The 27,112-nt window shown below is 43.8% G+C and overlaps 1 protein-coding gene across 1 annotated transcript in view; it reads left to right on the top strand.

Moving 5' to 3' along the window:
- The window catches only part of LOC114790349 (neural-cadherin), a 95,471-nt gene that overhangs the window by 57,104 nt on the left and 11,255 nt on the right, over positions 1-27,112 (top strand). The window contains exons 8-20 of the mRNA XM_028980338.1: positions 510-682; positions 4,109-4,277; positions 4,406-4,576; positions 5,630-5,802; positions 7,939-8,106; positions 16,570-16,819; positions 17,992-18,119; positions 18,223-18,409; positions 18,688-18,831; positions 22,318-22,601; positions 23,204-24,821; positions 25,343-25,436; positions 26,867-27,051. Of these exons, the coding sequence (XP_028836171.1) occupies positions 510-682; positions 4,109-4,277; positions 4,406-4,576; positions 5,630-5,802; positions 7,939-8,106; positions 16,570-16,819; positions 17,992-18,119; positions 18,223-18,409; positions 18,688-18,831; positions 22,318-22,601; positions 23,204-24,821; positions 25,343-25,436; positions 26,867-27,051 (3,744 nt within the window). The remainder of the gene's footprint in view (positions 1-509; positions 683-4,108; positions 4,278-4,405; positions 4,577-5,629; positions 5,803-7,938; positions 8,107-16,569; positions 16,820-17,991; positions 18,120-18,222; positions 18,410-18,687; positions 18,832-22,317; positions 22,602-23,203; positions 24,822-25,342; positions 25,437-26,866; positions 27,052-27,112) is intronic.

The raw sequence follows: 27,112 nt of genomic DNA, 5'->3' as shown, positions 1-27,112 counted from the left end.
GCCAAGTTGCGCGTGTGAGTGCGTCTGAAAGGGTGTGTGTGAGTGTTCGCTTCACAGTCAAGGTTACTTTTGTCTGCAATCTCCAGTTATCGTTTGTTTACACGCGCCTTTCGCCTTGGAGGTGGAAACGGCACCTTATGCCGAGCTCCTCGCCGCCTTATCACCAGCGCGGCACCTCGGCTCAGCCGCTCCACCACCCATCCCATTACAGGCCAACAAAAACAGATGGCCCCTGGCTCCCTCACTGTTAAATTGTAAAAAGTTGTCACTTCAAAGACTTAGCGGCATTCTATTTTCTCCCCCACTCCCTCCCGCCACCACCACCAGCAGTTTATTTATTTCTGCTCTGCCGGTGCAGCGCATGGAAAATGCATCAAAGATGTATGGCAACCGCGGCGCCGCTGGTAGCAGACTGTAAAAAGGGTGTTGAAGAAAGGCAAATGTTTTCCTTTGTGTGCACGTCTTTGCTGTGTGAGGTGGATGGGAACGAATTCCCTGTGCTTTTCCAGGAATCATCAAACTGCGCAAGAGTCCCCCTCCGAATCTGCGTGGGCCGCAGTATGTCCTCAACGTCACGGCGACCGATGACAACGCTGCGGGCGGGCCGCTGCCCCTCAGCAGCTCTGCGCAGGTCATCGTCGGCATCAATGACATCAACAACAACAAGCCCGTGTTTGACAAGGTGAGAGGTTCTTTGAACCCTAAATATTACCTCCTCTGACATCCGGTGAGGTTTCTTGTTAACAACAGATATGAGGACGTCAATTAAACCTAAACTGCATTAGGTGCTGTTTGTCCAGTCTCATAGCTTTTGTATGCAATGGATAAAAATGTGTCCACACCCCAGAAGACCCAGGTTCAAATCCCACTTACTACCATTGTGTCCCTGAGCAAGACACTTAACCCTGAGTGTCTCCAGGGGGGACTGTCCCTGTAACTACTGACTGTAAGTCGCTCTGGATAAGGGCGTCTGATAAATGCTGTAAATGTAAATGTAAAATAAGTACAGTTTTTGATTCTCTGCCGATATTCATGCACTACTTGCAAAAATTGGTAAATAATTATTATTTTGTGGTATACCTATGATGAAACATACAGAGCCCTCCATTCCTTGTAAGTGGAATATATCAGCAGTTTTTCAGATGTCATAAACAAGCGTGTAACAAGAGTTTTAAGTGAGTGAGGGTGAGCAAATATTGACTTTTCAGCATGGGGATTGACTCCTACCCAAGAAGACTGAATTAAATCAGAAGGTGCTTCAACAAAGTATTAGTTTTCATTTTCTAATAAAACTGCCATGTAATGTTGTCCTATACATGTGAATTAATCCATATTGCAGACATCACGAGGCTTATACCTGTGTACTGAACATCTGAATTGTTGGATGAATGGGTTCGATTGTTACATACTAGACTGCTCATGGCCTCCCAACAATCGAATGAAGACAGTTTAGAGGCGAGGAGGTGAAACGTGTGATGAAAGGGAAGTGAAAGGAAGTGAGCCTGAGAAGGAAAGAAGAGAGAAGGGGACGAGATGGAGAGATAGAACTTGAGAGAGTGGGCTGTAGACAGCTGGTGCTGGAACATCTGAGAGGTTTTTCTTGGGCCCATGGGGAGCAGCTCCACTGAAGCCTGTTCAGGGCAGGCCAGACTGAGGAGTTGGGGAGGCCAGAATCCTCCGCTTGCCTCCAGGCTTGGGGCTGGAGATGAATATTTCAGTGGGGAATTACCCAGAGGCACTGTGGATGCATATGAAAGAGGAGCACTAAGTGTCCCCGTGAGGAAACATCTGGCTGCTCTCCAGCCCTCCTCCTCTGGATTCGGGTGGCTGACCGACACACACTGTGTGTGTGTGTGTGTATGTCCCGGCTTCCTTGTGACAGCAATGGGACAGCGAACTGGGCCACAGGAACCAGGGCATCAATCCTTCCCATCAGCTCCCTGATAAAACCCCTCTTTGTAGTCAATAAGTTGCTGCTTGTTATTCCTAATTGTGCAATAGATTATAGACTATCTGTTAAAGCATTTTCCCTGGATAAACCTGGAAAATCCCCAGCTAAGCTCCAGCATTTACAGAAAAGCGTCCTGCACACAGAAAGCAAATTAGCGGCAGCGAGACCCTGCACTCTACGCGAGGTCCTTTCTATGGCTGTTGGATAGAGGCCATGCAGTATTGATCCAATTACTTGATTAATCACCCAACTTTGACAAGTCCTGTCCTGAGCTTCACGATGCCCGGATTTACCCTGAGCTATCCAGACAGTTTTTTTTTGAGGGTGGAAAAGCTGCAGTGAATTACAGAAAGGGCGTTCCAGAACAGAGCTGGTCAGATACGGTCAGATACGGTCAGATGGATTCATTTACTAATCTGTTTTAAAAAGTGGCAAGGAGTAGCATTAGGAATATATGGCAATGAAAATGTTGTGAATAAATATTTTTATCTAATTATTAACTGTATATTTGTATATGATAAAAAGTTTTTGTTTGAGGGAAAAAGATGCAGTGCTCAACTGAAACAGTGGTCAGTGGTCACACGGCACAAAAAGTAAACCCAAAAACTATTTGAGCTATATTTTCAAGGTGCTATGGGCAGTTGTGCGTCAGTTAGTGACATCCCCTCCCTGTATTGGCACGAATACTTTGTGTTGCTGAACACCATTTGCTGACTTGTTCGTAGGTGTGAGTGTGGGAGTGAATGGTGTGTATAGTATGTGTGTGTTTGCCCAATGACCCGGGATGGACTCTTAACAGCCATGACCATAAGTAGTACTGCTCAGTTATGGAAAGTTAGTTTAGTAGACATAGTGCATGGAACTTGTTCAAGTCAAGTATAATCTATGGATTAGCATGATTAAATAAATATTGGTATAATAATGCATTGCACCTCAAACACAATTTTTTATTAGATTTTAATATTAATATTGATTAATGTTTAAAGATAATATTGATATTGATGATTGAGATCTTATCAATACTATCTGACTATCTTAATAAAAACTGTCAGTAGACGTCACAAACATAGACAAAACGTGCAGATATATTATCATTGCATTTATTATTAAGGAGTAATATGACATTCCTGAACCCATCCAATGTGTTATGTCCTCACATTCTCACATGAGAATGGTGGACACATTGGTTTTTAATAGCAATTATGGCACTAGTCATGACAGGGATGAGGACAGAGATAAGTGAAAGTGAAGTGATTGTCATTGTGAAGCACAGCATGTAGTGCACAATAAAACATGTTCTCTGCATTTAACCCATCAACACTGGTGAGAAATGGGCATCCAGGGAGTTGTGTGTGGGACGGTTCTTTGCTCAGTGGCACCTCAGTGGCAATCTTTTTTAACGGGGCAGTGGTGGCCTAGGTGTCACTGAGCAAAACACTGTCCCCACACACTGCTCCACGGGCGGCTGTCATGGCTGCCCACTGCTCACTAAGGGTGATGGGTTAAATGCAGAGGACAAATTTCACTGTATGCACCGTATGCTGTGCTGCTGTGTATCACAAGTGACAATCACTTCACTTTTATCTTGGCGGTTCAGGATTCGAACCGGCAACCTTCTGATTACTCGTTTGCTTCCTTAACTGCTAGGCCACCACTACCCACATGTGACCAGCAATCTGCATGTGTTCATGCGACAGTGATGCTATAGAATGCTATAATGATTTGGAGTAGTTGAATATTTGAATGTGAATAACACAATGAGGAGCTTTGTTTCCATTGTTCCCAACCCTAGTCCACAGGAAGCTGAATGAATCGGGGACTGAAGTTCATCAAGAGCAGCTTCATTTCCAGCACCCCAGCACTCCATCCATTCTAATGATGCTATTTGTCCAGCTGCTATAATCTGAGATCTTAATGTTCTTTTTTACAAACTTGCTTTCCTTCTTACTTGCGGTTTAATTTGCAAGTGCCATATGGGTAGCAGTCGCAAGTCAGGCCACAAGTGATCATTCAGACAGCAAATATAATGATTTAAATTACACATTTTAAGTGATTTCCTCTAGAAATAATGCAGGTGCTGAACTGCAAAATGACTGTTGAGAGTTGCACATTTGTTTGCAGACTGTAGTCATTTAGTGCTGTCCTCTCTTTTCTCAGTGCCTCAACTACAGTGTTAACGCTTTGGTCCTGGAGAACCAGCCCCCCGGGACATTTGTTTTGCGTGTCCATGCTCATGACGCTGACATTGGGGTAAATGGAGAAGTGAAATATGGGATCATGCAGCGGGACGGAGCTTTGTCTGGTTTCACCATTGATGTTGACACAGGTAGAAACCCAATGATGCTGAAACTCGGAGACGGATATTGTTCCACTTGAATTCTGACTTATTTTTCAACCTACACGTTGCATTTTTATTGTGCTGCTTCTGAATTTGCATATGGCCTTTGGCCGCAGGCGTGATCACCACCACCACGAGCTTCGACCGCGAGAGGCAGAGGGAGTACACCCTGTCCGTCACAGCGACTGACCTCGCCCAGGAGCCCCTCATCGGTATCTGTCAGATTATGGTCCTCATTGCCGACCAGAATGACAATGACCCAAAGTTTGAGAACAGCCGCTACCAATGTAAGTTCTGCTGCTGCTGTGTGACAAGTGTGTCTGTCACAGTATTCACACATGCACCAGTATCACACTTTTGTGGAAAGGGTTGTGACCTCTTGTATTTACTGTATTTCATACTTTTCGTACTTTACTCTATATAAGTGTTAAATGTTGGCTCAGTGTAGAGATTTTGGATGGATTATTTGTATTAGTTATTTTTGAAGACAGTAAACTCTAAAATCATTTCACCTTTTTTATTAAGGCTGATGAGTCTCACGAATCCACTTTAACTGTCAGGCAAGTTTAGTGCTCTAACATACTTCAACGTACTCATTTATAATGATCAGATTCAATTTCGATGTTTGCGTCATAATGTCTCTATTAGACCTGATCATATAATTGAAAAGCTCGAACTACTAAGTGATGCTCTTTTAGTTGTTTTTTTTTTATTTTCTGTCACACAGCCAGCAGGGGCCTACTAAATTTGATATTGTGCTGTATTTAAAGTTTTATTTCATAAATCACAACAAAAGGTCTCCTCAAACCCTGCACAATTTACAGGCCCTGATAGGGAGAGATTGAAAAGTTCATGCTTGACTTCCTTGCCAATCGTTAAACATTTAAAAGTGGCCTTGCTGTATGACATTAAGCAGCAGCTGCCTGCATTTCTGCTGGCTGAACGAAATTTTTGATCAGACGGAAGTGATGGCGATTAATGTTTAAAATCTCAGTGGATTTTCCTAGAGGCTGGAATAGCAGCAGGCCGGTCACTGGTATACTCTTTGAAAGCACTCTGGAGTGATGAAACATTTGTCCCTATCGCAGATTTGTATTTGTTTACCAATGCAAATATCCGTTTGATAAGTTTGATGTCAGAATTCCTTTTCATCATATCAAAATATGTGTCTGGTGTGGTTTATTAACTATTTATCAGGGAGATAGAAATGTTTCTAGGACACGCAATCATTTCTGCAGTTATTTAAATTTTTGATGCCATCAAGGCTTTTCTGCCTTTTTGTTGCCATTGTTTTGGCTGCCACCATCTTTTTTTGACACGTTAACCCTTTCCTCATCCAGACTACCTGCGTGAGGACACCCCTGTGGGAACCAGCTTCCTGCGGGCGGCTGCTCACGACGATGACCAGGGTATCAACGCAGCCATCACTTACTCCCTGTCCCAGCAGCAGCCAGCCTACTTCCGGATCAACCCCGCCAACGGCTGGATTTACGTCAACCACCCCATCTCACAGGTACCAGTTGACCTCTGAACTGTACACCTGCTTCTGCCTTAACAAGTTCTCACACAGTCCTTACACAGAAATTGTTCGGATGATGATGAAGATTAAGACCTCAAGAAGACTGTAACACATAATGCTGGAAAGTCAGTTTATATTAGTCTGCTTGCACAGATGATGCTGCTTTATTTGTTCTGAGCTTTTAGGAGACACCTCCACTTCCCTTCTCCTCCTGCTCCCGCATTCTGTCTCTTTCTCAGCATGTGGAGATGAACAATCCACAGCTGGTTGGTCTAGTACAGGTGTTTCTTTTCTCCTCCCCCTCGGTGTGCATATGTATGTGTGTGTGTGTGTGTGTGTGTGTGTGCGTGGGTGTTTGAAGACGTGTGTATCTTCTTCCTCCTTGATACCCTCCTCAGAGACCCGTGTTCACCTCTGTCTTTTGTTCGCTTCCCATTGCGTTTGCATATTAAACATGGCAGAGCTCTGAATAGCATGGACTCTCTGTCTATATTTATCTACATGTCTTTACTGGCGTTCAGGTGGTGCTCTATGCACAATTTGTTTATGGAAAAGATTTCCAGTGGTTGGTTGTCTTCCTCCAGGCAGCTGTGACATTTTATAAGGTCTGTGCTGTACCTGCTGTGTTTTTTTTGTTTCTCCTTCATTGTTTTTTAGTTTCTAGTGTGGTTCCTCGACTCTGCTGCTAGTCAGCATGTATATCTGTCTCTGCAGAAATGTCAGCTTTCCGAGTAGGGGCTTCCAGCATTGTCACTCTTGTACAGGTTATGTAAAATCGAAAAGGGCCATCGCTTGACATTAGGAGGCATTGCCTGACATGCTCTGTCCTGGAAAAGCAGACTGTCCATGATACTAATTTGCCTGGGTTGTCATCACATTTCCTCATCTGTCCCATCACAGGGGTGATGGAGAAGGGATTTGTCTCTGTATAGCGAACCGCATGAGATCTTCAGTCTCAGAACACAAGCCATAGCCTTCAGGTGAAGTGTTACACAACCTGAAATATTTATGCAGAATTCCCATCCAACACCTTTTAGCTTTTAAGTTGTCTCTGTCCTGTTTGACAGAAATGATTCTGGACGTGGCCCAGAGTGGAATAGGGCCGATAGGGCCCCTCCCCCATCTCTCGCGGCGTCTGTCAAGCAGCCGCTCCTTTTCCTTCTGTCTCGGCAGGCTTAAGGCAGCATGATTAGCTTGGTGTGGGTCATTACGGCGGGTGCGGGTCGGGTGTTTTTCATCATGCAGGAGTTGTCACCTCGCATCCCCCCATTTATCAACAGAGATCGGCGCGGTGAAGCCAGTAGATGTCAGGCAGGATTATCTGCCCTGCTTCAGATGAAAAAATGAGCTTCATCACTGGCTGGCCTCCTCCACCCCCTTCCTCGATCACTCATTCAGGCTTTTTTTTTTTCTTCATTTTTTGGCTGACTTAAAAAGAAGCAATATTTGGAATCCTGGTTAAGTTTTTACTGCTGACTCAACTTCTGTCAGTAGTTTTAATATTAATGACACAGAATAAAATGTAGTTAAAGGGTGCAGTTCTCTTTCTTTTCCTTGGCATTGGCCTTGAAGGTCAAATTAAGAAGCAAACTCTGTAATGGCATTGAAAAAAAGATCTGTACCTCCACACAATATGCTGTGGAAGTGATCATAGTAATAGTAATATCCTATTAATATACTATACTTTCCTATTAATTTCCTTTTTTCTGTTTTCTTCTGATGATCATTATCACCTCATAGGGTTGCTGAATTATTGAGAGCTGGTGGGGATATGCAGTGCAGGGAGTGTTAGTGCTAATGTCACATTCAGTATTACGTCAATAAGAAAGCTTGAATAAAAGCACTGATAATCTGTCTACATGTAAACATGGCCTGAACATGGCTTTGAGACTCATATATTGACAGGAGGGGATTTGCATTATTATTCACAATATTACACATAACAAAGAACAACACACTGTTACTTAACTAATAAAACAAACAAATATTTAAATATCAAATATTCAAATATAAAACAAACAAATATTCAACACTAAGAAAGTCAAATGCATTGCCATTAAAACTGCTGGATGCCAAGATCATGTGTGATGGGATCCAATTCTTATGGTCTTCTTGTTCTCGCTCTGGCAGACTTCACGCATCAACCAGCAGATCATCGCCACGGATGGGGGCAACCGGAGCAGCTCTGTGGATCTGACTGTCATTATCACGAATGTCCACAACCAGCCTCCACAGTGGGAGCAGTCTGAGTACTGGGTCACTATCCCTGAAAACACTGTCAGGGACACTAAGATTGTGGTAAGTGCTATAAATTATTTACAATAAAGTTGAAAGTAACTGGTTGTTCACAAGCAGGTCTAATTGTCTTTGTGCACATATTTATTGTAATATGTGCAAATATGCACAACCATTAAAAGTTCAAAAGAAAAAGTGATTTGAATAGAAAAACGACCAAAAAAATTATAACAAAGTTTGAAATAATATAGTTAAACACACATTTGTGGGTGAACAGTCCAACTGTTTTCAGCCAAACTAAGATCATTGAAAAGGGTTTTCCAATAACCAGATATTCCGACTGAAATTTCCAGCTACAACATGTACAACATGTACAACAGCTACAACTCGACAGGAGTTTTGACCAACTTGATATCATTTTAATGAATTTTTTACTCTCAAAAATAAGAACATTTGTAAATGGCCTAAAAAGTAGGGTATATGTAAATACATTGTGTAGCAGAAATATAATGTCCATAGTTCTATCACACTATCAGGTTGTATTTTGGTATAAAGGGCTATAGTTGAAGTTGAGCTTTATTGTCATTTCAGCTATATACATGTTAGACAGTACACAGTGCAGCGAAATAACGTTTCTCTGGAACCTGGTGCTACATGTAACATTTGAACTATTAAACAAAGTTACATACTGACATAAAGTGCACGTGTGCGACACAGATAAACTGGGCTACATAAAGTGCCAAAGACAACAAGGAGACAGACACCACTAAACTAGTGGAATGAAGAACAAATGTGAAAAGTAAAATAGTGCAAATAGTGCTGTGCCAAGTGGAACAGTGCGATAATAGATAATAATGTAGAGGTAGTGTGTGTGTGTGTGTCAGTCCAGAGTGGAAAGTTCCTGGGTTTTCAGGTGTTTGATGGCTTGTGGGTCGAAGCTGTTGCACAGTCTGGCAGTGAGGACCGGTACCTTTTTCCAGATGGTAAGAGGGTGAAGAGTGCATGTGAGAGGTGTGTAGAGTCCTTCACAATGCTGGTGGCTTTTTGGATGCAGAGTGTGTCCTTTAGAGAGAAGAGACCCTCCGATGATCTTCTCAGCTGTCCTCACTATCCGCTGTAGGTCTCAGGTTCCGATACGGTGCAGTTCCCAAAACAGACAGTGATGGTCAAAATGCTCTCAATAGTCCATCTATAGAAGGTGGTGAGGATGGGTGGTGGGAAATGGGCTTTCATCAGCCTCCACAGGAGGTAAAGACGCTGCTGGGCTTTTATAGACTCTTATTTTCGCACTCATTGACTTGTAACTTTCCGCCATCAACTTGACTTCCATTAAGTGGTGCACCAGCAATCTCTGAGATTATATTGCAGATTCACTGGTTTTTGGATTTAAATGTAGAAACGTCTCAATGTATTACAGTGAATAATCTAACTTACTGTGTTATTACAGCATTGACAGTGGATGACACTTTGTAATTAATAATATTCATATTGGGAATAGCCTCCTGTGTAAAAATTTTCAGAGGTGGTACCACTGAGGTTTGTGATACAGTCACAAACTGCAGTCGGATTCCTTTCCATGACCTTTTGTTTCTACGAGGGAACCAAGGCAGAGTCCTGGTTCCCTTGAACTTTGTCTCATACTTCATTTAGAAAGAAGCCAGCATTCAGAGTTGCTTCCCCACAAGCAGCCGATTCATCAGTAAAAAGAAGGCCATGAGGAGCCCTCCCGTAAGAGACTCATTTCCCCCTCATCAGCATCTTTCTCTGGGCCCTGCCAAACATTCTGCAGCATGCACAGCCTCGTGTATTTATCACACGCGTCTGAAACAGCACATTGCCACATTGCTCCGAGTAATTCTCCGCTTTTATGTTTTGTGCGCGGTCAGAGCCGGGTTGATTTGCAGTCTCTCCAACCGAAAGTGGGGCACGAAAGCGGAGTGTTAAAAAATGCTAATGGCTAATGATGAGAGGGAGGGGTGTATTGGAATGGCTTTGTCGAAAAGTGTCGAAGAGTGTCCTCATTTGGCTTTGCTTGTCATTACCGATAATTTGTTTGCAGAGCACTTAAAGGCCTCTGCCCACAGTTGAGGGACCAAACCCGCTCCAATGACGTTCGTGTTAGAACTCGGTGTGAACCGGAGAAAACGAGCACAGAAAGGAGAGACGTGGAAAAACGCGTCTCATTTCTATACAGGGTAGACTGGGGGGAGAGTCCTTAATTGTGGTCTTCATTTCCTGGCAGCTTTTCCTGACAGATAACAAATGCCAGTTTAATCCACACGCAGAGCCCAGTTCTTTACATATTTTAATGCACTCATATTTTCTCTTTGTCTTCAAAGAAAGAAAGGCAGAAAGAAATAATAACAGGCAAGGTGTAGTTAAAATTATGGAGGAAACCAAACACTGCTAACACTAATGATATGCAGTGACCATTTCCTTTGCAATAACATGTGCTTCATTGCCTCACATTGACTTTGCACTAAGACACTTTAAAAGGTAGGTATAAATTGCAATTATAATTGGTTCTAATTAGTAACTGCTTCTAAAAACCTGAATATCAATAATGTGGTGATATCGGTTCTGTTAATGGTGTTGAATACTTAATGAAATAAGCAACTGAATGGAATAACTGAATATAGCTTATCATCAGACTTTTGGACTAGCTTCTAATTGTCTTACAGTCATGGTACTCTAATCCTTACTGGTAACTGGAAGAAACACCAGGTGACAAGCAGGTGACATTTCAGCTGTTTTACTCGACTCCAACAGTTCCGTTCATCGGCTGATATCGAATTTTAAATAATATTATAATACAACAGACAGACAGCATTAGCTATTCTTAATGTGTTATTTTTCATGCAGATTCATAAAACAACCAAAAGAGAAAACAACCCCCCCCCACACACACACACATACAAAAAAAAAATATTCAGAAAAAAGGTAATCTAAAATTAGGTAATAATGGATGAAAGAAAGATTTTACAACTTTGAAGATCAAATAAACAGCATTTTTTAAATTTACATTTCTGACACTGTTCAGGACATGAATTAATGAAAAATGACTGCCAAATGAAGCAAACCTTATCAGGGCTGACAAAACAGAACCAAACAGCGGACTGAGTAGTTTCCTCGAGAGAGCCTGCCTCCTTCCCAGCTGTAATTATCGGGGTAACCTGCTGTTGTTTAATATTAGCAGCACCAATATAATCTGGTAAAACAATGCATGGGGCTGATGGGCAATGAGTGCTTCCAGAGACCTTGCCCTATCATTTAATCAGGGTTGCATGCTTCCATATTGTGACCAGCTACTGGACATGTCTCTTTCACTTGGTCATCAAGCACTGACCACTGAGTTGAATAACCGCCATGCAGTTATTTCAATTTTTAGTCGTATTGCTTATCATGTTTTTGTTATTATGTCTTTTGACAATTGTGTGATAATCGGTTTCTAATGGCAGAGAAATTTAAGTTACTATCATTCATCTCTTGTGTAAGATGGGAAGTCCATGACATTCTGCTTTTTTGTCTTGCGTAGAGGTTCAGTGTTCTTTGTCAAACGGCCTTCCCCCGAACAAGAGGCGTAAAAAGCCATTTGTTTGAGGTCCCCTACTTTGTCTTTGTCGGGCTACGACACCCCCCAATCAGGAGACGCCAAGGGCGTGACAGGGCGGAAACAACCAATGGACACTTGTGGACACTTGGCACTTCTTTTTCCTCTTCGTCGGGAGCTGGGCCGATTTCCCCCCCAGTTTCTGGGCCTTTGCCTCCCTGTTTCTCCTGGACCAGGTGACCTCTCTGTAGCTTGGCTCCTGGCTTTTGTCTTTCTTCCGCTATCCCTTTCTCTTTTTATATTGGGATTTTCTGTAACATTGGTACCTTTTTACATACAATATTTACATGTAACTACAATAGCAGTCTAAAGGTGTTAATACATTAGAAACTGTTTGTTCTTTTAACCTTTATTGTGCCTCTTTCTGCCAGGTAACGTCAGATTGGAGTGGTTTTACTACAGTGCTTTCAGTCCTGTGTAATGTTTCCTTACGTCGGGTCTTTGTTGTGTCACACGTTCGCCAGTTGCCGGATGCAGGGACGGGTTATGGGTCGTGTGGGCCCCTGGGCAAAATGTTCGCGAGCCCTAGTTACTAGTTGCTGGGCTAGTTGCTACATCACCATGCCACTTGTGGGTAAAAACTAGTGCAGTGTACCGTGTTGTAAAAGCAGAATTGATGTTGACAAAATCTTTTGATGCTTTTTACCTCGGAAAATGTGAAAAGAAGGTGGCTTAAGTTGATCCAGTAAGTTGGATCTCAAATTATAATCAGTACAGCCTAATGCCATTACCTCACGTTAATGTTAGCACCAGGTTACCCATCTCTGTTTAGCACACATTATTTGAATGTCATACAATTCATGCTCTAAATCAAAGCACTTTTGCTAATCATCCCATTTCTATTCAGCAGCCTGGTTATTACCATGGGAAAAGGTTGGTCTCTCCCCATGATTTCCGCATTGCAAGTTCTCCAATGTGAAAAAAACTGTTTGCGTTGCAAATTGTTTTGGGCTAGGGGCCCCACAGGTCCCCTGCACCCCAACGGCCCCTGGGCAGCGGCCCCGCTGACCCGGTCCGCAATCCGTCCCTGGCCGGATGTCTCCCCTGTCCTGTTCTACACTAATTAAACCCCTGTATCGTGACATTGTGCGATTACATCCTTCTTCATCGTCCAGTTTCGTCATCATCTCCGTTCACCTGCCTCGTCATGCCAAATGGTTGTGACAGGGTCAGATATGGAAACCTCCACCCATCTTCACTACATCATAACTGATTGTCTACCCCTGCTTGAAAGTTTTAAAATAGAGTCTATAGACCAACTTTTATATGCCATATTATACCATACTATATTTTATTTATAAAGCACTTATAAATAAAACACAACAAATTAGCTGACCGAAGTGTTGTACATTAAAGAAAAAAAAAATGTATTCCATTACCAGGGACATGACCAACATGGACAACATGTTCATTAAAAATAAAGCGAAAAAAGATAGAATAAAATAAAATAAGAGAGAACATGCAGCAATTTTGAGCAATTACCGTTCATTGTTAATTAACATGCCCACACTCAGGATTGCACACTCGTTGATGCAAACTTGTGCCCAATAATATGACCTGATGAACAAAGCTGTTCAGAACAATTCCATGAGGCTTTTTTTTCTCGCGTCTAAGTACAGTATTTACTCCCTGGTGGGGAGTAACTGTTGCAGCTGATGGTTAAAATCTGTTCTGTGCATTGGGAGCTTTTGCAGTAATTTATCCTTAGAACTCTAAATACAAATTAGGCTTGTTAAACAGTATAATGCATTCATTAGCAACACTGAGCCGCCTTGTTGTGTGCAGTGTTCCTATTCATCCTCCCACCATCCCCTATCTCCTCTATCCACCTATCTGTCTATTCGTCTCCCTAATTAAAATTTTAAATATCAGTTGGCTCATTGTGGAATTATCTTAAGGAATGATAATTAGCCAGTTTCAAAATGCAGTAATTGCAACCTTGAGAAAGTAATTAAGAGGCCTTGTATTCATGCTTTGATGCCATAATAATGGCAATATCATTCTCATCATGCTGCACAGTCACGTATTTGGTGCAGGGTGGGAGAAATGAGAAGGGTTAATCAGGTATGTCCCGGGGTTCAGACACATTTTTATTGAGGGAATTGGTTCATTTTTTTATATTACATCATGTATGTTAAACAGGATGAATCTTGCTGAAGAAACAATATTCACTTGAGTGCATGCAACATGGGAAGAGAGCTTCATTGGGACAGTTGCCTGGCATCCTGGGAAATGTTTTCCAGCTCTGGCGTTTATGCATTGAGTGTTCTCCACTCAGTTGGAAAGCGCCTCTGAGAGCTTTTCTGTGTTATATCAGTGACTGGTATTTCCCCCATCACTGCCTCTACCCACTCAGGAAGGGTAAATGACTTCCAGGGCAGCACAACCATTTACAGCTTTCAACACCCTGAGATGTTGCAGTCTTTAGAAAGTAGAGGATGAATTTTACACAATGTTTGTTGGAACCACACAAATGTAATATTTGGGTGAGTGTTATGTTATGTTAGCATCTGATCATCTAAATGATTTGTTAATTTAAAGTGAAGTTATTGTCACATGTGATGCACAGCACACTGTGCACACAGTGAAATTTGTCCTCTGCATTTAACCCTTCACCCTTGGTGAGCAGTGGGCAGCCATGACAGGCACCCGGGGAGCAGTGTGTGGGGACGGTCCTTAACCGCTAGGCCACCACTGTCTGTGTAGAAGAGTCTGTGTAGATGTGTGTCTGTCTGTCTGTGAGAAAATGCTGTCCTTTTACTTCAAGTGATTTTTTTTTTCATATCATGTCATTTCATTTAACCTGAGAATGTGAAGTTAAAAAAAAAAAATTACATTGCAGTACAGTAAATCTCAGAACCTGGGATTAGGCTTTATTGAACAAGAATATTTAGATAGAGCTTCTGCTCCCACAAACTATTAGACTCTGCATAAATATGAGGAATTGAAATATAATGAACATGTAGTGGCTGGTTATGGTATTGATTATATACTCCCACTGTGTGGATGCTATGCAACTCGCCTCCAGCGTTTGGCTGATCCAGCCAGCCACCCTGTGATGGTGAAGGTGGTGAAGTAGGTCATCATGTGGGTGGGCAATCTCAAGCCAGAGAGCCCTGACCCATAAAAGCAGGAAGCGGCCAAGTTCTGGTGGAGCAACGTTACACGGGCCGTGGCTGGACGACCTTGCCCTGCTACCGAGCTGCAAACTTGACAGCTGAGCACCGCATCAGCCACGGCTCAGTGAACTTCCAACTCGACCCATCATTCCCACCCTCCCTCACATTCTCTTACTCCCTCTCTCTGCTTACTGCTGCTCTCGGACATTAACAATTGTTTGAAAGCTTGAATTTCTTCCATACCTCAATGTGGCCATGTATGGTGTGGAAAAGTCGATGAAACTGTCCTTTGCTCTGGACTCAGCATCCTGTATTCCATCGGCCTTTCCAGCAGTAACTGTTGCACTTCTTTGTTTAACGCTGTTTTTTGTAGTTAATCGGGGGGGTGAAATGAGTTGTGAGGATAGCTTTGGACTCTTGAGGTTACAAAGTTCTGAACTTGGGCAGCTCAAACCTCTGCAGCATACAGAAAACTGACATCTTCAAAAAGAGTGCCCGTCTATTCACAGAGCTTTTAAGTCATAAATCATATCTCCTGTTGTGCTTCATGCACTGGGAGGGGGGAGAAAATCCTCAGGCGGTTTGCCTTCACTTGAGCATCATATGAGCAGTGGGTGACATCAAAAGGTGCGAGACCATGTCTATGAAATCTCATTGGTGAGGGCCTTTGTAGCTAGGTTGTGTTCTACAGCGATATCTCTTTCCTCTGTCACTTCCTGTCACTTTGGTTTCTCTCCCCTCCCTTTTCCCTGCCTCCAGAAGAAAGCGTGGCAAATTCCAAAAAAAAACTCAGGCATGAAGTTTCGATTAGGAAAGAGTCCAGGGACTACACTGAACATCCACAACATTAAAACCAGCACCATGGCACAGGCACCCGGGCATAAGCACAAGACACTTTTAGCTCTGTATGTTCAGACTCAAATACTCAGATTGGTGCATTTGAATTGAACACTTTGAACTTTTTGTCGTTCTCCTCAAACCAAACAGTACTGTCCACATGAATTACACAACCCAATATATGTTTCAACAGACCAGGCCTCCTTCCATTGGTCAGTGGTATTATTTTCACTGTTTCCTGGTTGTCCTTTCTTGGACCACCCCACCAGTTCATTTTCAATTATTTGACCCTTGAGTTACTTAGATCCTCAAAACTGCCCTTTTTCCTCTTTCTAACATACTGCCTTCAAGAACTGACTGTTCATTTGCTGTTTAATATATCACTATGGTAACCAAATTATCAGTGTTTTTCATCTCAGTTGTCAGTAGCTGTCATGTTTTGGCTAATGTGTGTAGTTCAGGACAAAGTTACTCTATCAGTGTCAATATCAGTTCAATAGCAAATGACATGGATCGCAGGTGGACGGTGGCTAATGTATTCAAGGCGTGGAGTCAGCAGTGGTGTGACTGGCATTTGTGCTGATTTAGGATGCCCTTTCACAAATAATGCTAATTACCCTTAGTGGGCTTTGGCAAAAGGTCTACTTTTCATGGGCTATGGCACTGTTTCATTGTGGACAAAAAGAAGGAAGAAGGAAGAAAGAAAAACTGTGTAGAGATATTGCGCATCCAAGCAATTCCTTTATCACACACGCTCTGGTAGGCCTACATGCCTCCACAATACATTTTAACACTGTGCACATTCACAGTCATACACACAACTCATATACAGCAAGAGGAAATTAGATTACCAATAGGTCCACGGTACAACTTTCAATCCATAGGATCGACATGAAGAAAATGCAGCTTTGGCAGATCATGTTGGATCCATATTCAAGTAACGCTTTTCTCCACCCACAGACCATAAAGGCCACCTCTCCCCTTGGAGACCCGAGAGTGACCTACAACCTTGAGGAGGGCCAGGTGCCAGAGACCAACATGCCTGTGAGGTTTTACATCAAGCCCAACCGCGGTGATGGCTCCGCCTCCATCTTGGTTGCGGAGCCGCTGGACTATGAGGCGACGCGGTTCTTCACCCTGCGCGTGCGAGTGCAGAATGTGGCGGCCGTGCCGCTGGCCTCCTTCACTACCGTCTACGTCAACCTCACTGGTGAGATCTTAGCTCACAAATAGCTCAAAAGCCACTAAGAAAATAGGCAACTGAGAGTCAGTGGTTCAATGTGAACCCACTCTCCATCGTTCAATGTCTGCCTTTCAGTTTGTTTGTGAATCCTTGAGGTGATTAAGTTGGTGGAACTAGAAAAAGCAACGCTGGCAGCAATGACACGTAGTATCATTCTTAATTGTACAGATTGTGGAAGTCTCTTTTGTGTAACTGATATCAAATAGTTTTATCACAAATATCATATAGTTTTAATATAATAAATTGTAAATTGGAATTCTGTAAATACGTGATTTGGCAGCCCTTTCTGCAAATTAAATGCCATCAGAAACAATGTTATTGAGGAATTATTTGTCATTTAGTGCATGAAAGCACTGATGAAACAGCTGTCTGTAGCTGTCTGCAGCTGACAGATAAAAAAAAAACGTTCTCTTAATGGGTGCAATTTACACTAAGAGCGATCAAGGTAACTAAACGGGCCCTTTTCTGCTTATCACGTTATTAGTAAATAATTTATGAGATTTAAACTAAATAATTTAAAGTAAATAATTTACAATGAATTTTAATATCACACTAGCATGATGCATTATTATTATGCATGACTTATCATAGTTTTTGCTAATTTTTTGCTAATTTGCATATCCTGTGGGCTGATTTGTGTGTATATGTCTTGTTCTTTGTGGAGTTTTTAACTGGGGGGAAAAGCTCAGAGGTGCAGTGGATGTTGATGCCGGGATTGTGGATGTGGGGAAGCAGCAGGTTAAAGGAACTGGTGGGCTGGGGTGGGGGGGCCTTTCAGTGCGGTACAACACTTGAGATAGCATCAGCATTAATTAAGGGGAGAGAGGAGATTGAACCATAATGAAAGGGAAGACAAAAGCCCCTTGGAAGCTCATTATGAATGTGGAGTAATCAGCCAGCCACAGAGAACAGCAGGCCTCCTCCCAGTCTCACTACCTCGTCCCACAGATGAAGCCTAAAAGCCTCTCCAACTGCTACATTCATTTATGTTTTTCATCACAGGGCTTTGTGGTTCAGTCAGAAGAAAGAGCTCCGATCTTTTTTTTTTTGTTTTATTTGGCTCATTGAAGTCTCTTTTAAAGGTTAATTATGATCCTTGGTTTCATCTGTAATTTTCTCTTTCTCTCCTCTCTTTTCAGATGTGAATGATAATGTCCCCTTTTTCATGTCCTCCACGTATGAGGCCACCGTGCCCGAGGGGGCTGAAATTGGCACATCAGTTGTCCAGGTTTCAGCTACAGACTTGGATTCTGGTCTGCATGGCATGGTGAGATCTTTAGCGCAAATCCATTTTCAGAAAATTGACTTCTGCCATCCCTGGCATTGCAACACCATCGGCAAGGGCCATCAGATTTCCTGCCGTTTCACAGGTTAATTACATCATCTTGAAGGACCAAAGCGGAGACTCACAGTTCTTCAGCATCAACACCTTCACTGGAGTCATCCACACCAGGGCCTCCTTCGACCGTGAGCAAAAGGGCTCCTACCTCATCGAAGTCCAGTCCCAGGACAGCTCAGAGTCGGCACGGCCAAGCCAGCAGGGCCAGCCAAATACAGGTATGCATGCGTTCCTCCTCTCTGCACCCGAGCTGGCCGGATGCACTTCTTTCATTAGGACATGGCCGATGCATTCTTAATGGGGTTATAATGAGATTTTGTCAAGATGTTTATAATAAATTAATATATGTCTGGCAAAGTGCCTGTTATATCACTAGATTATATGTTGCTCTCAAATGATTGCCCCAATGTGCGAGACACGTGCTGTTAATCCTTAATATTCCGTGAAGTGGAGATGTGTTGCATTAGTGATGAATTTACTCCTCTCACGGCTTTAGACACTGCCTATGTGCGGATCTTTGTCACCGATGTCAACGACAACGCCCCGGCTTTCTCCCAGTCTGTGTACGAGATCAGTGTGGAGGAGGACAAGGAAGTGGGCTTCATCGTCATCACTGTCACCGCCAACGACGAGGATGAGGGTGAGAGCCCTGGGCATAATGTAATGTAACGTCAACTGGGGTGAGAGGGGTACTCATCATGCATGAGTCACTGATGTTAACTGGCTGCCGGAGAGAACAATGTAAAGCCCCAAACTCAGCACCAAGAAGGTTTTCAGTGTGTCCCCTCTGAAATGGGGGTAGTAAAGCCTAAACCACCACCAAGACCGGGTTTTAAAATCAACATTAAAGCTGCCGCTTATTAGCTGAAATAGCTGGGAATGTAAAGAAGGGAGGATTCATAGGATCTAAGCGCATTTGTCTTCCTGTCCAACCAACCCACTTAGAAGCCACAACAGTTACGTTTGTGAATAATTTAGTTTTAATCAGTCCTATTTAATTTTGACTTTTTGACATGCAGATTTTAAGACAGATGGAGTAGATAAATCAATGAGCAAGGTCTGTTATTTATTTGATCATCCATTTCTTAATTCTCAGAGCTTGTTAGCATATCTCTGTGGTGCACGTGGGAGTAAAAAACTCAGCCCCCTGAGGCAATTTTTTGATGTTCGTACCTTTGTTTTGGTTGTCCCAAGTCATTGGGGAGACGAATGAACAAATGAGAAAGACCTGTTTAATTACAGTGGTAAAGAACCCTGGTGTAATTTGCACAAAATGTCAGTTTTCATGAGGCAGCAAAGATACTGAGTCTCAAGTCTTGAAGGATGAACGGTGATCACATTAAGTGATCACTTTTTTTTTATTGTTGATCCCAATTTCCAGTCCTGTCCTGTGCTGTGCTGCATTGTCTCACATCTCTATGGGGACGTTTAGGCAGCACAGGGCAGAAGCATAGCAGCAGGAAGACAGTAAAATAGCAAACTACAGAAAATCTGTAATTCCATCTCAATACCCCGGCTAATCCCGCCGCCTTCTTCAGACTGCGCCGCCTCGGCAGCCTGCCCCATTGTTCCTCTGGCTAATTAAGAAGAAAAGGTCCCTTCAAAAAGAAGAAGCTGACAGTAAAACACAACTTGCCACCCCCCTCCTGACTCCTTCACTTCTCGCAGGTGTCTGACCGGGCAGATAATCTGTATTAGGATGAGATAATCCATAAAACATGGCACGATCCCATTAAGCAGCAGCAGCCTTGCTGATCAGGCATGTCTTCTGGGAGGATTTCAGGCTTCTGCAGCTGGGTAGTGCACACGAACACACACACACACACACACACAGTCTCACTTCCTTCCTCGTCTCATCTCATCCTCCGACCCTCCTGTCACTTCATCCCTAACACCGTGCTGAGTTTCTGTTTGGGAGGGCTATATTTATGCTAATCTGGTGTGTGTTATTTGTTTGATAAAGGGGCTGTTTAGGAGATTAAATGTGAAGAACTTGATAGCGGCGCGCTGTAATGTGGGGAGATTAACTGCTGACACCGTGCTTTACCTCAATGCCATGCAGAGCTTGACCTCCGTAACCAAACGCTGCTGTTATGTAAATGTTTTATTTATGTCTTTCGAGAGCAGGGTATCCTTCAAACCGACTCTGGCCCTGTGAATTAGCTGGGGCGGGCCAGCGAACGCAGCCACGCTTGATGTTCTGCTCATCACGCCATTCACGCTGAGATTGACTGATTTAATGGCCGCTTGTTCTCAGAGCGCTTTGATTGGTGAAGTTTAGTAGTCATCACACACATCTCCATGGAGCAGAGGGCCCCACACACACACGTGGACATACACACTTACCCTGTTCATCAAGGCGAGACGGCCTTACACAAATCACCTCAGAGTCCAGTGTTGCATGGCCGCCTGCCGTCCCTCGCTTGTCTGCGGCGCTCGGCGAGTGGATTACGCCGCCTAATCTCTCTCGTTCCGCGTCCGGACAAAAGGTTACCCGCGCTCCCCTGTCAGCATGACGGTAGCACGTCACACTCGCGCGCGCACACGGAATAACAACAAAACAGCAGCTCGGATTACACACACTTGACAAATAAGGCGCGGCACGGCGCCCCGGCAAGGTGGTCGCGCCGAACTCGACGGGGGAACTGCGATGACAGCGAGTCACGCGGGGGTCCGAAACCTCATTAGAGAGGAAGACTTTTCTGCAGGCTGAAGGTGACAAGGGGCAGGATGCGGGCAGAGGGTTTCAGTGCCGGGCCCATCTGACAGCTAATGGCTCACGATTGCCACGAGCTGAAAATGCAAATAAGAGCCAAGGCCCCTCCGTTTCTGGCTTCCGCATCGACCATGAACGGCCTCCCCATTAAATCCTGGTGTTTCGTATTATGCTCAGAATGAAAGTGATCCAAGGGGGAATAGATGAATTTTATGGTCCCTTTAAATGTTTCCTAAAGCTGATTAGCTTTACCCTCATTTGTCAAAACCATCCATTTAGCGGTGGACTGCTTCATCAGAGTGGAAAATGTGAAAACTTTCCATGTTTTTTTAGGGCTTTGTCTGGATGAGAAGGGATAAAGGGGTCAGGGGGTGAGAATGGATGGTCCTTGCTCAGATGACTTTGTCCAGAGGCTGAATTTGGGGGCACCAGCCGAGGTGTTTTTAACAGCAAGCCATTAATCCTCTATGTCTTGAACTGGAAAGGGTGGCATGAGGGGGGCACCATATGGTTAGGCTGTTCATTAAGCCGGCCACTTCGGGCAAAAAGCACTTGAGCTCCCCTCAGCGAGTGTCAGAGCACATCGTGCCCTGTGCCTCTGACAGACGTGCCAGCCGAAGCAAGCACAACACGTCCTAATGAAATCCTAACGTGGCTCGCCCAGATGGAGTTTGTCTCGTAAAATCTGCTCCGGACTGGTAAACGGAGCCAAAGCAAGACTCGTGTCGGAGAGATATTTCCCACCGCCCTGCAGTCAGGACAAGCAGGTTTGTTTCGGGGGTATCTCCCAGGTTATCAGTCACCTCCAGCCACTCCACACTAGCCCTCGACATAATCGGGTCTTGTTCTGGAGAAGTGTCATCTTCAGCAGTGAAAGAATACATGCATTCTTGAGCAGCCTATAGAAGTGAGTGGGCATTTGCAGAAAGGGCATCATCAACCCCATTCACCAACCACAATGTTTGCGAGTTCTGTCAGAGTTAAAAAAAATATATATAATAATAATAATAATAATAGTTCTTCAGAGGCTCACATGACAGAACTAAAAAGAAAAAAACATTTGTTTTTTATATCCAGTGACCTAGCAACTGCAATGCTTCACACGTTTTCAATCCATGACTGTTTCTTTTAGGGGAAGGGTGGGAAATTCTCTGGGCGGACAAAGCATGAGAAAGGGGAGGTAATCTTTCCCCTTATGACTACATAAGGGGACACATTCCACATCCAACCGTCTGAGCTGCCGTTCTCTAACCAGCAAAGCAGAATGGCCAAAGCACTCTTTACACCTACCACCATTTTTAGCCACTTCAGGACCATATACGGGCTAGAGGAACTCGTATTAATGTTATATAATCTCACAAAGTGAAATTTACATGATGAGGACCTTTAATGATCTTATTCATTCAATAGGTGCCAACGCAAAGCTGCGTTACCAGATAACCTCTGGGAACACCATGGGCACGTTTGACGTGGAACCTGAGGTTGGCACCATCTTCATTGCCCAAAAGCTGGACTATGAGTTGGTGCAGCGCTACGAGCTACGGCTGGTGGCCTCTGATGGAAAATGGGAGAACCAGACGACAGTGGTGATCAACATCATCAACCAGAACGATGAGGTGCCCATCTTCACCCAGACAGAGTACCACACCAGCGTCACAGAGGAGCTGACGGAGCTGCCTGTCCTAATACTAGAGGTCAGGCGACATGATTGCATGTGCTGTGTAGAATATCATGCCAGTGACTCAGGATTAGTCTAAGAGAGAGAGAGAACATCTCAAGTGTAGAGACAGGCGTGAAGAAAAACCGCAGTAGATTCCAGCAGGAGGGGAGGTAATCCTTCAGAAAGGAGCCTTCTACACAGTCATTTCCCCTGAGCTGCAATTGATTTGATGTGGGGTCTAATGTTTTAAATTGTTTTGGCTTTGTGGCAGGCTTCCTTGAAATGCTTTGTTGTGTTTATTAATATGCTCCTAGTTTATGGGAGAGCAGGAAAAAAAATGAAATGAATATTTTGACACACCTGGCCTCGGCTGTCATCCTCTTTCAGAGGATGACTGTTTGCCGTAATGTCAGGAAGGAACAAAAAAATCTTCAAAGGGTTTGTGTAAACTGGTGAGAGGAGAGAAACGATGAAATACCTATTTGCTCTGTCTGTTAACTTTTAATTGCATTCTTTGTTCTTTGATGGCTGTCCTACGCAAGGTTCTCTGGCTGGAGAAGACAAAGAAAGTTGCTAATACAGGTTCTTAATGCACCAGAAGTGGCTTGTCTTTTTAATGTTTTTCTTTTGTTGAAGGTGTCAGCCACTGATCCAGATCAGGAAGCAGATCAGAGTGCACTTCGCTACTCCTTACATGGACAGGGTGCTGGGAGCGAGTTCACCATCGAGGAGCTGACTGGACAAATCTATGCTCAGAAGCGTCTGGACAGGGAGGAGCGTTCGGCATGGCGATTCCTGGTTCTGGCAACAGATGAGAATGGTGCAGGACTAACAGGGTTCGCAGATGTTCTGGTGGAGGTGCGCGACATCAATGACAACACACCCATGTTCCTGTGCTCATCAGACAGCTGCTTTGTGGGCAGTGTGCCTGAGAGCTCCCCTGCTGACACCTCCATAATGGAGATGAGGGCTACTGACCTGGATGACCCCAAGGCTGGCAGGAATGCTGTGCTCACTTACCGCATTGTCCAAAATGTGCGCAACGATATCAACTTGAACCTCTTCTCCATTAATCCTTCAACAGGAACCATCTATACCGTGCTGCGTTCTTTAGACAGAGAGATTGAAGACCGATACTTGGTTGTTGTTGAGGCCATGGATGGAGGTGGGCTTTCGGGCACAGGCACCGCTACCATTGTGGTGTCTGATATCAATGACCATGCCCCTGTTTTTACCCAGAAGGTATATATTGCATCCATGTCTGAAAACCTGGACATCAACAGCGAGGTTCTGACTGTGGCTGCCACTGACGGAGATGAGGGTGAGAATGCCATCATGACCTTCAGCATTGTCGAGGGTGATGATGAGCGCAAGTTCTTCATTGAGACAGATAAAGTGAACCGCCGTGGCATAGTGAGGCTGAAGAAGAAGATTGACTTTGAAAAGCCCCATGAACGCACATTCAACCTGACTGTCAAGGTGGAAGATGCTGATTTCTTCAGCTTGGCTGTCTGCATCATACAGGTGGAGGACTCCAATGATCATGCCCCCGTCTTCTTCCCTCAGTTCTACGAGGCGGGTTCTATGTTTGAAGATGTCCCTATTGGGACCGTTGTGGCCCAGGTTACAGCTATGGACCTTGATTCAGGCCAAAATGGTAAATTTTCCTATAGCATCTCCCCAGAGTCTGACCCCTACCATCAGTTCCTTGTGGACAAGAGTGGCTGGGTGGTGGTGGCCAATTCCCTGGACAGAGAGAAGATCTCTCAACACAGACTTATGATCCATGCCACAGACATGGGGTCACCATCCCTCACCGGCACAGCCATAATCATGGTAACAGTACAGGATGTGAATGACAATGGACCTGAGTTCGAAGCACATTATCAACCCGTTGTGTGGGAGAACACAGCTGCACCTCAGGTGGTTCGCATGAATGACACATCACTCCTGCTTCATGCCACTGACCGCGATACCTCACCCAACGGTGGCCCCTTTTCCATTCGTCTGCTCATGCTGACCTCAGATGCCACCAACTTTAACCTGACAGACCTCAGGAATGGCAGTGCTCTGATAACGGCCCTACGTACTTTTGACCGTGAGCAGCAGAAGCAGTACCTCCTCCCCATCCTGATGATTGACAGCGGTGTTCCTCCAATGAGCTCCACCAGCACGCTAACCGTCATCATTGGCGATCGGAACGACCACCCCCATGCACCAGGTCACTCAGAATTCATCGTCTACAGCTATGAAGGTAAATCACAAATGAGGAACCACTAACCATACCTCTTACTATCATTTATTTAACATTTGTGCTATCTGTCAGCTCTTATAAAATCAAATGTGCTTGGAGCAGATGTATTTTTAGTGCTTTGTTTTCTGATGGAAAGACATTAACCTTCTAATAAAAACTCATTGTGTAGCTCAAAGCAGCATGAAGAAAACAATTTGCTTAAGTTAAGGCACAGGTTTAATAGGCACATAAACTGGAGCCATTTTAAAAGCTGTTGATTTCATGCCCAACGGGATTACAGCATCACATTTTGCTTTTGGAGTAAAAGCATACATGCATATTAATAGCTTTAACACCTCCCCACCACCCACCCCACAGGCTGTGGTGCATGCTCACCATGTCCATCCTAGCAAAGAACAAGCAATGGCTTTCTGTGATCTCTCTGAGAGATGCACTCTTCTCCTGCTCTCACATCCCTGGGAGATGAAGAGGCAGTATGTGGCTTTCTCTCGTCACTAAATGCATTTTGCTGTGATTCCCAGGTATTCTCCCCACTACTGTACTTGGACAAGTTCAATCCCCTGACCTTGACGACTGGAATGAAAAGGTTTACAGATTTAAAGGCAAAACCCCAAGGTACTTTGATCGTCTATTGAAGTTTTTTTTATTTGTGGAGGGTGGGACATTGAAGGGACAGAGAGTAAGTCAGGGAGGTCCAGTGAGAACAATAGAAAGATGTCGAGTGTATTGCCATTCGTCACAATTTCATCTGCGGCCCTCATCTATATTAATGCATCATAAAGGCTTGCCTTCAGAATTGAGATGAAGAACCACAGGTTTCATCAGACGACTCATGCTCACTGTAATAAGCTGCCTGTAATGTGGTGGAGAGCTCAGATTTATCCCGCAAGTGACAGAGATGATACCACTCGACCAAAACTACAGAGAGACACTGAACAAAGCAGAGATTATGCTCAGCAGCCTCTTTTAAATCCATGGGGCTGCTTTGAGTCACTTGATCAGTCACTTTAAATTCCACTCAAAGCTTGAGTAGGTTTTTTAGATTTTTTTCTGTGTTAGCCCATGTATTTGCCCTTGTTAATTTGGTTAATTACTGTATTAATATATTAGCACTTTAGCACTGGCTGGTGTGACAACCCTTGGCACCCACCACGTAATTTCGATCCAGCCACTGTTTTATTTGCTTGCTTGGCAGTTAATTACCTAATTTGGCACCAGAGCTGAAGGTCACCACCAGCGTGGAACTCAGTTACTGTTATGTGAACATGATTGCGCCTTTTAAAATCTCATTTGGAAGCAGGCCAGCATGAGTTTGCTGACCTTGGCGTGCCCTGTCCGGCATCTTGACAATCAGAATAGCTATGCACCAGCGCTGCTGTTACATCACAGGGCGTTATGGGATTCAAATGTCACAGGCAAACTCAATGTGCAATCTGCAGTGCAGCCTTTGTTTTTTTTTTCCTGCCACAGAACAGATATTCCCCATCAGGGCCTGTTTTTTGTTGGAATTTGAATCAATCGGATGGATAAAAAAAATGAAAAAAGGTCCGCAGAACTTTCACCGGAGCAGAAATACTTTAACTGGCATGAATATTGAATGTAAAACAAACTGCGCGAGGGCCTATTTCTGATACATTTATATAACTTGCATTAAAACCCATTGGGCAGATGGCATACACTGGCAACAAAGAGATAGCAATTTATGCACAGAAAGATAGGTGGACACAATCATAGACAAATGACCAAAATCAGGTTTTCATGGTTCCAGCATGACAGGGGCATTTCAGTTAGTTAGTACCAGTTTTGTGCACAAAGAAGACACAAGAGAACAAAAAAGAGAAAGTCAAGTTATGTGCTCACTGAAACATATATTTTTTCTTGTAATAGCTCAGATGTTAATTTAGATTCATGATCTTAGGAGGAGGATTTATCTAAAAACTGAAGCTGGGATTTTTCATCACTCCTTGCTGTATGATGGCATGATGGATATATGATGGAATTTCTTGCTAAGCTATCCTTTTGTTTTTTTTCGTTTATCTATTCAGGCTATTCAATCTAAACCAGAACTCAGGTGAGCTCAGCATCCGGGAAGGAGCCCCAGCTGGCACCTACAGCCTGCAGATCCATGTCACTGACAAGACCTGGCCCGACGTAACCTCTACCGTGGAGGTCATCATCATGGATTTGAAAGAGGATGCCATTCTGAATGCAGGCTCTGTGGTGCTGTACAGTGAGTACTCCCCTTCTTTTTTTCTTCCATTTTGAGCTTCAAGCGTGATGGCTCAAGGATG

The sequence above is a fragment of the Denticeps clupeoides genome, chromosome 5, assembly GCF_900700375.1.
Source record: "Denticeps clupeoides chromosome 5, fDenClu1.1, whole genome shotgun sequence".
NCBI classification, from domain to species: Eukaryota; Metazoa; Chordata; class Actinopteri; order Clupeiformes; family Denticipitidae; genus Denticeps; species Denticeps clupeoides.
This window is presented reverse-complemented; position numbering and strand designations above follow the sequence as displayed.